This window comes from Lolium perenne, chromosome 1, assembly GCF_019359855.2.
Source record: "Lolium perenne isolate Kyuss_39 chromosome 1, Kyuss_2.0, whole genome shotgun sequence".
In the NCBI taxonomy this organism is placed as follows: Eukaryota; Viridiplantae; Streptophyta; class Magnoliopsida; order Poales; family Poaceae; genus Lolium; species Lolium perenne.
The window spans coordinates 96,035,284-96,046,365 of record NC_067244.2 but is presented as its reverse complement, the minus strand read 5'-3'; the positions used below and the strand labels follow the sequence as shown (position 1 = coordinate 96,046,365).

General features: G+C 53.8%; 1 protein-coding gene across 5 annotated transcripts; it reads left to right on the top strand.

Annotated features, from left to right (window-relative positions):
- The first annotated feature begins 4,477 nt into the window (after positions 1–4,477).
- On the top strand, positions 4,478–9,382 carry LOC127297681 (chlorophyllide a oxygenase, chloroplastic). Of its 5 annotated transcripts, none has more exons than XR_007849396.2 (6): positions 4,485–5,125; positions 5,280–5,526; positions 5,755–5,859; positions 6,910–7,083; positions 7,189–8,363; positions 8,574–9,382. XR_007849396.2 is itself a non-coding variant. In XM_051327995.2 (4 exons), the coding sequence occupies exons 1-4, from the start codon at positions 5,051–5,053 to the stop codon at positions 7,059–7,061; spliced, it is 579 nt and encodes a 192-aa protein (XP_051183955.1). In that variant the 5' UTR covers positions 4,485–5,050; the 3' UTR covers positions 7,062–8,558. The 5 variants fall into 5 exon arrangements, 1 of the variants encoding a protein (XP_051183955.1); XR_007849391.2 differs by having other exon boundaries at positions 6,910–7,106; XR_007849378.2 differs by having other exon boundaries at positions 4,486–5,125; positions 6,910–7,089.
- The last annotated feature ends 1,700 nt before the right edge of the window (positions 9,383–11,082 follow it).

Here is an 11,082-nt window from a genome sequence, read left to right as displayed (position 1 = left end):
CTTTGTGCTGCTGTATGCCTTGGAGGTCTAAAAATGTGATCCTATGTAACACTTCCGTGCTTAAGTGTACGAAGGGAGGCACCCTAGGTAGCTGTTACACTGAGAGCATCTCCAGCCGCGTCTCCCAAAGCAATTTAGGGCGCGCCGGACCAAAAAACCGTTCCAGCCGCGTCCCCAAAGCCCATTTTTGTCTGGCGCGCCCCGATATGGCGCCCCGAGCCCTTCCCTGTCCCACTGGGGACGCTCCGGGCACGCAGGACAACCGACGCGGGCTCGACGCGTCAGCGGCTCGGAAGCCTAAAACCTCGTCGGCTACCTATGGTCAAGTGACGTTAATGGCGTCCCTGTTTTCCCAGGCGACGCAGAGACGCGTCTCGTCGTGCATAGCCGCGTGGCCGTCCGCGCCGGCGTTATTGCGTGCAACCACCCCATTGCTGCCGCTGTACATTAAGACACCCTGCAGTTCGTCCCAATTTCTGACCGCTCCCAAACCTTCTCGTCGTCGCCTCCCCCTCGCAGATCTTCTCCTCGCCGATCCAAAAATGTCGAGCTCGTCCTCCCGCAAGATCGCCGCGGCGAACGACTTCGGCCGCGGCAGCCTAACCGTGCCTGAGGCGTGGGCGCTGTACCACGCCCAATATCCAGTCCCGCCGGACATGTGGCTGCCAAGCAGCGGCGGCTGGAAGATGGCCGTGAACGGCATTGGCCTCCCGCCGCCGCTGAAGCCGGGCACAGAGCAATGGAGGGACGGCATCAGGGCCCGGCGGGCTCAACTCACCGCCGCCGAGCGGCAGGATCCGACGTGGGCGGCCAACAACAACGACGACTGGTGGAAGACGTACTTCAAGGCGAAGTACGACGTCGAGATGCACAACACTCAGGGGCTCGTCGGCGGGCCCAACAGCTGGAACAAGGACGGCCGCGCTGTTCTGGGGCGTTCCAGGGCGCACCCTCAAGAACGTCATCCGCGGCATCCGCAACGGCGCTCCAAGGTTGGAGACGCCGTCGTCACCGCCACCGTCTCCTCGAGGAGGACCACCGCAATGCCAGCCGAGGAGGACGACGTACTCGTCCTCCTCGCACTCTTCTTCCTCAGGACCGGCGCGATCGACGCCGTCCTCGTCGTACCGCTCGACGCCCTACACCATCCCCAAACAGGAGGTGAAGGAGGAGCCGGCGACGCCCGTCAACACGAGGCGTGGCGGCAGCGGCAGCCGGCGGCAGCAAGGGAGGCGCGGAGGCGCCCTCCTCATCCCAAAGCCGGAGGTGAAGGAGGAGCCGGAGGAAGCGTCGCAGGCGGCGCTGCTGGCGGAGTACGAGCGGCAGCAGCGGCTCATCGCCAGCAGCGACGACCCTGAGGACTGCCCAGGGCTGCGGGCGGCGTTCTTGGCGTCGCTCAAAGACAAGGACGCCTGGAGGGGTGATGTCGAGACGGCGATCGCCATGTCCATCCGCGACTCCGGCAAGCCGCTCGTGGACCTCACCGACGACGGCGAGGCAGGACCAAGCGGCTTGGTGAAGGACGAGCCCGTCGACGAGCGCGTCAACCAGGAGGTCGTCACCGACGAGATGTACAACTTCCGGCAGTACTACGACGCCTCCGGCCGCCGCAAGTACTTCTAGATTAGGTTTAGTTTAAATGTAGTCAAATTTCGTTGGAATCTATGTAAGTTTGGACGAATCTAATCGAATCTCGTTAAGTTTAAAATTTCCGAAATTTTGTTGGGGGACGCGACTGGGGAGCGACGTCCCCTAAACGCGGCACGAACGGAACACGTCCCTCAAACACGTCCCCCAAACGCTCAATCCGGCGCGTTTTGGGGGACGGTTTGGGGGACGCGGCTGGAGATGCTCTGATCGGCCTGGAATTGCGAGTCACCACTGCGCCTCTTTCTTGGTCAGGAGCAATAGCACAGCCTTTTTTTTTGAGGTAAACAAATACTATATTAGGTCAGCAAACCGCCTCATTAAAAACCTTCCAGTCCCCTTCGGTACCCTGGTAAGGAAAAGAATGCGTAAAAACTTGCTGCCTTTCTGTTACAGGATTGTTGCATCGTTTACAAGATTGTTCAAAAGGAAACCCAAGGGGCTCATCGACCCAATTACAAGAAAGCTTACTAGAAAACTATACTTAGCCAAGTCATGGGCCACTTTGTTTGCCTCCCTCGAACAGTGCTTGAAGATAACTTTATCAATGGTGGTTGTTGCGTCCACTATATCTGCATAGATAGCAGCAGAATCACTCCACTACATTGCCTCTCCGGTACATGCTTCGATAACCTCCACTGAATCAGATTCGGCTATGAGCGCATTACAACCCATGGTAGCAGCTAGGCCTAGACCTTCCCTCATTGCGATTGCCTCAGCCATTGCAACAGACGCCACTTGCGGTATGAATGAACAATTAGCAGCAATGAAGCTTCCTTGATAGTCCCGTAGAACCGCACCGACAACACATGCACGTGAATCAAGATAAAAGGAGGCATCCACAATAAGTTTAATATGTCGCGGCTCAGGTTTTGACCAAGTATCCATCCGATTCAGCCCGTCCTTTTTGCAAGCCCTGGCAGCATTTGATGTTATGGAGAGAATATAATGTATACATTTAAACAGAGGGGGAACATCTTCATTATGGGTTCGTTGTCGACGCATCCACCACATGTACCAACAAGCAACAGAGACAAGTTCCTTCAGATTAATTAGATCATACCTGGGGGCCAAGAGGTCCTCTCTCTTGAGTAAGTGTTCCAGGACAGCTGAACCTTCTCTATCGTACTGCATTGCATCTTCAATTATATGATAAATCCCAAGTTAAGTCCACACCTCTTGTGCAACATGGCAGCGAAAAAACAGGTGATTCGTATCTTCCGCACCCAATCTACAAATCGGACATGAGCCATTATTTCCGATATGGCGATTTGCCAGGATGCTCTTCAGAGGTAGGATCCCATGTAAGGAACGCCACATAAATATTTTAACCTTGCTTGAAATATTCAATTTCCAGAGAATTTTCCAGACCGGATAGCAGAGCCTAGTTTAACTTGGGCCAACCCCTATCAAATCGAAGGGACAGAAGTGGGTGGGAGATTTGAAGGAAAACCAAAGAGGACTTTTACACTACCCTAAACTAATAGAGGCCATCCATTTTAGCCGATCCAGCGGCTAACGAGCGTTGGTACTCCACAATAAGGACATACAATACCAACTCATTTTTTCTCGCGAACTCATGGAGTACCCACAGGGAAGGGTCAAAAAGTAATTTCTCATAGTAGCTTCATCCCGGTAGGGGTATTGCCATGTATATTTGTTTGTGTGAGGGTGCTTTTTGCATTCGGTATCTAGTTCGTCCCAATCGGAAAGAAGTCCACATAACCCCCTGAGTATTGTGTTTGGGATGCTAACCCCCCTTAACTATTAACTGGAACATATGCCCCCCCTAACTATCAAATACCGGTCAAATGACCCCCCTGTCTTGTGATGGCTGTTTTGATAGCTGTATTTGTCAACGTGGACACTGGACAGTGGTATTAGGCTAGGTGGTATCTGGTCCGGTCGAACTTCTCTGGTCGCACCGAGCCAACTTCATTGGCTTCCGGACCCAACTCCTCACCGCTGGCCCACCGCCAAGTGCAAGCTCCGCTCCGCTTCCTTCCCCGTCGCTCCGCTCTCTCTCCAATCGACAAGTGCAAGCCGCGCGCGACAGATGCCGACAGCAGCCATTGCAGGACCCGGACATGCAGCTGCTGGCGCGTTTCAAGAACGGCCTTTAGGTGGAGACCGACGGGCTCCCCTGTCGTCATCGTCCTTTCACGGCCACGACGTCTCCGCCGCCGGATTCTCCTTCACGCCACGTCGGTTGGTCATCTTCCCGGTGGAGTGCGGCGGCCACGAGCAGCTGCTGGCCGGAGGCGGCTGCTTCTCCGCGGCTCCGCGGTGTCGTTTGTCTTGCCGGCCGCGATGTTGGCGGTCGGTCGAGTCGGGCTACTTCTCCGTGGTGGCGCACTTCCGTGCGATGGGCACTCACGGCGCAGGGTCTTCCGAGCTCGCGGTGCAGGGTCGACCCGCTGGTCTAGTTCACTTCATGGTGACACCGCGGCCATCCGCGCACATGCATCCGACAGGCCGGCAAGATCCCATTGTGCGCATCCAACCTCTGTGATTACTTCCCCGTTGGGGATGAATTGGGAAGGAGCTCCTGAGTCCCAATTGAGGACGAATCGGGGACGGCGCCGGATGCAACCTGTATGAGTCCCAATCGGAGACGAGGCAGGACAGCGGCGAGATCTCCTGGCGCAACTGGAGAGAGGGCAACATGCTCAATGGAGAGTAGCTTCTCCCGCTGGCACTGCCACAAAACCGCTATCTATCTCTGCTAAAACAGCCATTACCCGGCCAGGGGTAATTTGACCGGTATTTAATAGTTAGGGGGTTATATGTTCCAGTTAATATTAGGTGTCGGCAGGGTTTTTTTGCGAAAACCACCCGTTCGTTTTCCCGACAAAACTTCGCATCCCTCCGCACTGCGCCCTTGTCTTCTTCCTGGCGGCGACGCCCCGACAACCTCGTCGCTACCGTCGATGGCGCCCACCATCCTACGCCTTCCCCCTCCGTCCCACGCGCGCCCGACGTCGCCTCCCTCTCTTCTCTCTCGTCTCGAGCGGTTTCCCCTTCTTATCACGTCCCCGAGCCTACATCCTCTCGTGCCCACCGATGTGGTGCTAAAAATTGTGATTTTCCTCCTGATCTCTCTTTGATGGCGGTGGCGGCGGCACGGCGGAGCTCAAGTGGTGGAGGTGGCTGGAGTAGATCCAATCGCGGTATAGATGGAGCTCCAGTCGTGGCGGTGGTTGAGGCACGACGGAGCTGCAGTCGAGGTTGAGCTCAAAATGGTGATTTTGCTCCGGATATGTCTCGGTGGCGGTGGTGGAGGCACGGCGGAGCTGCAGTCCAGTTTGTTGGTGGAGGAATTTCTCTCGACCCGAAAAATCCTCTTTTCTCGCTGCTCGATTGAGGCAGCAGCGGCGACGACGGGGGACGTCGGCATCCCTCCATGACCACAGCGGCTTCGCTGTTCCGGGTGTCCCATCTGCTCATCAAGCCCTCCTTCAGGTGCCTCTCCAGAAAGGTGAGCACGGGCATCTCCCCTGTTTTCTTTTCTTGTTGTTTTCCGGCGATGGACGAACAGTGTCCAGCGATAAACTTCTGAATTTCTACTGAATCGCTCCCCCCAAATTTTCCATTTCTCAGACGATGATGTTCCTGGGGAAACTGAGGTGCAGGGCGTCGGCAGGTATGGCGAAATCAAGGTGTACGCGGTGCTCAGGGACGACGGCGCTGACTATCTGAAGGACAACGGCCCCTGGGAGGCCCTGTTCCATGTGGACGACCCTGGGCCAAGGGTTCCGATTGAGTTGGGCAAGTTCCTGGACGCCAAGCAGGTGCTCAACGTCGTCCGCTTCAACATCCAGTACTGCGACTGGAGGGCCCGGCAGGATCTGCTCACCATCATTTGTGCTCCACAACAAGGTATGGAGAATATGTTCTGAATAATGGTGGTAGCTAGTTTCAGTAAGTTCAAAGAAATGTTTCTCTCTGCACTAGTAGCCCAATTTTACTGTAATTGCTACTCAGACTTAGGCATAGAGGATCCAATGGATGTCAGAATTACTCCTTGCAAATTCTGGATGGTTGAGGTTGGAATTCTGGATGGAATTAGTGTGGATTATAACATGGACTGTGAAAAATGAAATGCAGGTGGTGGAGGTTCTGAATCCTTTAGCGAGAGACTTCAAGTCCGTCGGAAACTTGAGGAAAAATCTTGCCGGGTTACAGGAGGACCTGGCAAAAGCTCACAACCAGGTAGGAATATGTTGTTTTGAAGTTTGTTTCATTTCAAAATATTCCAAGTGTCAAAATTTAGCACATCATGTTCTTCTTGCTGCAATTGGTTTCAAGTTTCAAATATTCCATAGACATACGGTAAGTTTAGCATTGAGGAGTATGGTTCATCTACCAGCTTTGAAATGATCATACCACACATGCCCTATCCAGGATCAAAGATGCCCTATCCAATTTCTAATTTTCAGAGTTAGCATGGTCAGTGCATCTCTTACCAGATGCACATTTTCAGAGTAGTTCAAAGAATTATGCAGCACACTAATTTACAAAGCAGATTTGCTCTAAGCTAGCGTAGGCAAATTTACATGAGTAGATACTTTGAAACAGCTCAATAACAAGCATTAGAGGTCATGTTCCTTTCTGTAATTGAGGATATAGTCATAATTATACAGCCATAAGCCCATAACCATAACCAAAGTGCCTTTTCTAGAGTAGATCCAGTAATACTGTTAACATTATATCTAGAGTAGCTGCCTATAGCAAATCAATTAAACCCTTACCTAAGTTCTCAAAGGCAAACACATTATGTTCATTAACAGAGTATATCCTCTTGGGCCGTGGAGGTGGAGTTGAGGGTCTCTCTGGGTTGGTGATACTCAATAAGTTTAACACAGTATGAGAAAATATATTCAAGCAAACCTTGAATTCTTAAAGATCAGTAAGGTTTTCATGCTTGGAAAGGTATGAGCAGATGTGAGGAGTAAATTTTAGCTCTATTTTGGAATATTTTGTGTTTGGTATAGATGATTTAATAAGAACCCGCACTTTAATTTGAGTGTTTCAGTTTTTAGAATGAGAGCAAGTAGCAAGACCATCTTGTGTTTATGTTTCGTCTACACATTGCACAAATGAAACTGAAACTGAAGTTGAACCCATACATTTAGATGAAACTGAAGTTGAACTATATTCCATTATTCCTGTACATTCACACAATATGTAGAGGGAGTATTTAACAATATTGAGTGAATTCATGTTCTTTTGCAAATCTTCTGACTTTGAGATTCTCTGCAGAAACATTCAAGGAGATCCAAGAGGAAGACCTCCAGAATATGTTTATGCAGTACAAGAATACCGTTATCATGATGCCTACATCAGGGGAAGTGAAGATTGCCTTTCCTATGAATATGTTTATGCAGTCTTGTCAGGTGATAAAGCCCCGCTGAGATCTATGGTGTTCTGTGTGAGGTCAAGGTCATATTCTTTCTTGGGTAATTTGCAAGTGACGCTGCAATCTGCACTGCATCGTACTCCAGTGAAACTGAAGAAACCAGCTAATGCGTGCACCTACAGGTTATTAACTCAGGCTCTACTTGGGCACCAGCATTAGAAGGTGCGCTCCAGCATCGTGCTAGTCTTGGACGGCCACGACGGCAAGATCCTGGCCACCCTCGCCCGCCTCCTCTACAGAAGCTTCGGGGTCATCCTCCTCGAGCTCGGCGACAGGGGAGGTCCAGCAGCGGCGGACAGCGGGTTCCAGCAGCGGCGGCGAGAGGCGGCTCCAGCAGCGGCGGCAGAGCGCGGGAGGCCGCTGACCCTGCGGCGCGAAGCGCGAGAGGTCGCCGGCGCGGAGGGCGGGAGGCCGCCCGCCCACCGGCGCGAGGCTGCGAGCTCCACCGGCGCCAGGCTGCGAGGGGCGCGGGAGTCCTCCGGCGCCAGGCTGCGAGGGGTGTGGTAATCCCCCGGTGGGAGGCCGTGAGGGGCGCGCGAGTCCGCCGGCGGGAGGCTGCCACCGCGAGCGCGGGAGTCCGCCGGCGCACGCGAAGCTGCGAGATTTGATCGGGGACGAGATGGTTACACTTCGAACTACAAAGGGTCAAAATGGAAAATTGATTTTGCACTGGCCGTCCGACAGGTAATTCGGGACGGAGGGAGTACTTAGGGGGGTTATGTGGACTTCTTTCGTCCCAATCGAATCATGGCGGCGTAATGGAGGAGGAGCCGACTGGAGAGGGGGTGAAGCGCCGCGCGGCCGTGGCGTGCATCCCGCCGACGGATGCGCGCAGGAGGAGGCGACCGGGTTGGGAGACGAGATGCTGCCCAGGCGTGGCGTCTAGGGCCCCGATGGATGCGCGCAGGATTAGCCGGCCGGGGAGATGGGCGAGGCGCCGCACGGCCATGGTGTCCAGCCGTCGGCTCCCTGCGGCGGTGAGTTGGGGAAAAGATAGGAGATTAGCAGTCCGGGAAGGTGGGCGAGGTGCCGCGCGGCCGTGGCGTCCAGTCGTCGGCTCCCTGCGCCGGCGAGATGGGACCAAGGTAGGAGATTAGCCAGCTGGGGAGTTGAGCGGGGCGTCGCTTCTGCTCGACCGGATGGGCGGGATAGCTGAGGAGGACCAACAGGACGAGGAGAAGACGCTCGAGGAGGTGGCCGGAGGAGGACGGCATGCACGGAGAAAGGAAAGCAGAACGCCGCCCATGGCTCCGTCGACCTCTCTCTTGGATACTCCACGCTGTCCCCAACTCATAAGGTATGGAACCGCAATGATCACTACTGCACATGCCGGCGCATGCTGTTCTTGTTCATCTTTTTTGTACTGGATGTTTCGTTGTCCTGTGTGTGTGTTTTTTTCTCTTGGAACGACACCAAAAGTTTTGCCTACAATCGTGTTCAATAATGTAATGGAACTTGGACATCACATCAGTGCAATTTGTTCGAGATATTAGTGGAAATGTTTCAGGGGCAGTTCATACTTCTGGCTGGACCTGCGGTGATGTAGCCCGACCTTCGGTCTTCGCCACATCATATGCTTCATCGACAAGACGTCACGCTAAGGTGAATCTTCTCCTTTACGCGTGCCTCGAATCGCCTATTTGGGACGACATACTACTTCATACTCCGTCACATCTTGATGATAGGAACTCGACGACAAGTACGGAGGGAAGAGAGGACGCCACGGAGACCCGAGGACGCAAGGCCGATGTCACGGAACCTTGGAAGAGAAGGAGGAAGAGGAGCTGGAAGCTCCAGGGCCGGCACTGCCGCCCTACACAGGCCGGCACTGCCGCCTGGGTGGACGTGCGCGCTTCGGTGGGGCGGCCGCACCTGGCTCGGCAACAGCCGGCTCGACCTCAGTCACTTCATCGTCGACCTCTTCGTCGCCATCATCAGCCTCTTCGTCGCCATCATCATCAATCTCATCGACATGAACCTCTTCATCGAACGGATCGATGCCAGCGTCCAGGTCCACCGCGGAACCGTTCGGCCTTCCAACCCCCACTAGTAAGGGTCGAGGAGCCGACCAAGGCCGGAACTCGAAATTTTCGATACGGGCCGGCTGTTTTACGGGGCATGATAAATGCCGTGGAAGCACCGAAACCCGTATTCCGACGGTTATTTTACGGGTTTTGGCATTTTAGGGGGCCTGTTAGACATGCTCTTAGGACATCTCTAGTGGGCTACCCGATCTTGGCACGTTCAAATCAGTAGCGCGAATAGATATACTGGTCGCACGTTCCAGCGGGGCGATCCAAACGGACTCCGTCACGACCCATCGACGCATCAAATTTGGGGAACCGATGCGTCGGTGCAAACATTGTGTGGACTAGGTACGTCTGCCCACGCACGTTTCAACGAGGCGATCCAAACGGACCAACATGTCTGCCACCACCCATCGACGCATCAAATTTGGGAAACCGATGCGTCGGTGCGGACGCTGCGTGGACAGATCGCGCATCCGGCCGCACCTGCCACGAGCCTGCTTGGAAGTGGCTCTAACACAAAATGTTGGCCGATGGCAATGTTGGCCGCGACCCGACAAAAGGAGGCTAACCGCCGGCAGCATTGGACGCGACCCGACGGTAGAAGGTTGACCGGCCGCTGCAGCCATGGCCAGTGCCACCATCAATGCCGACTGCTCGAGCTCCGCATCGACATCCAATGACTTCTGGCTTTTTAAGAACAGCCCCCGCCGTGCTCCTTACCACCAAACTTGTCACCCACCTAGCATCACCGACATGTAGCCAGCATGCCTCGTCGCAAGGCCACAGGCGCACGACATCTGCACCTTCGCCTCCGCCTCCGAAGCCGTAGCGTAACTGGAGCCCGTCAGACATCTTCAACACAGGCCTTAGCGAAAAAAACATAGCGGAGTCTATCCTCCTAAACATGCAGTACGAGGTCAACGTGGAGCGCTAAGCGGGCGAGGAGGACAGCAACCCGTGGCCGATCCGCATTAGGCGACGATACTTGAGTCTTACCGGCTGGCGCACGACCAGAGGAACACCGCATGCATCCTAGAGTAGGCTGACCAGCATCTCATCCAAAGCGCAATGGCAGTCTCCTGCCGGCGGTTGCCTACGGAGGAGGCTGGGCGGCACCTCATGGAGGCCGAGCAACAAAGGATTCTTGAGCTAAACGTTGGGACCCTCGCCAAGGAAGCCTGCTTCGAAGAGGAGCGAATTGCCATGAATGCGGAGTTCACCATGAGGTGGCGGTTCGCGATGATCCAACAAGCCGCCTCCGTTCGCGGGGAGAACGATGGCGAAGCTGGAAGCTGGGACATCGCGCATGCCTACCGACGTCGAGTAGGAGGGCTATTTGTATTTTAAATTAGTTGTTTTCATTCAAATCGTGTAACGTATAATGAAATTCAAATGAAAATGTCAATTTATGCCAAAATGGAAGCGCGGATCGAGTGAGTGGCGCTCCTAGACAGGCCGGACCACCTCCTAAATATTGTCTGTAGGCTAATTCAAACGAACAAAAATGGACCGGTTAAAGCATCACTAGTAGTACCCTTAAACCTTCAAATCCTCATAAATAACCGTTTTTCTACTGGTTAGAATGAAAAAACGCAAAGATTAGAACCCCTAAACCCCTAAACCCCTAAATAATTTTGAGGGCTAGACCCCAGGTTGCCCTCCCAACCTTTAAAAGTGAGGGTTGGAGAGGGAAACAACCCCAACCCCTATTCCTCCACTGTGGGAAATAACCGTTTTTTACGGGTTTGAGGGTTCTAGTATTTGCCCCTATTTTTCAACCCTTATAAGTGCTAAAAAAAGTCAATTCTTAACCCTTAAACTGGTTTAAGGATTTGAAAGTTTGAGGGTACTACTACTGCTGATGCTCTTAGATCGTCGATTTAGATCAACCCGGTGGAGACCCTTAAACAAGAGGGCTGCCTCCTGAGGAGACGACACGTAGACAGTCAAAAGTTTTCCCTCAAGTCGCGCTAGATGGCCAAAGCC

Excerpts from the sequence above, each read along its gene's own strand:
- LOC127297681 (XM_051327995.2), top strand. The coding sequence starts at position 5,051 with ATGACCACAGCGGCTTCGCTGTTCCGGGTGTCCCATCTGCTCATCAAG. Across the intron at positions 5,126-5,279 it reads TCAGGTGCCTCTCCAGAAAG|GGCGTCGGCAGGTATGGCGA; the intron begins GTGAGCACGGGC and ends ACTGAGGTGCAG. Across the intron at positions 5,860-6,909 it reads TGGCAAAAGCTCACAACCAG|AAACATTCAAGGAGATCCAA; the intron begins GTAGGAATATGT and ends GATTCTCTGCAG.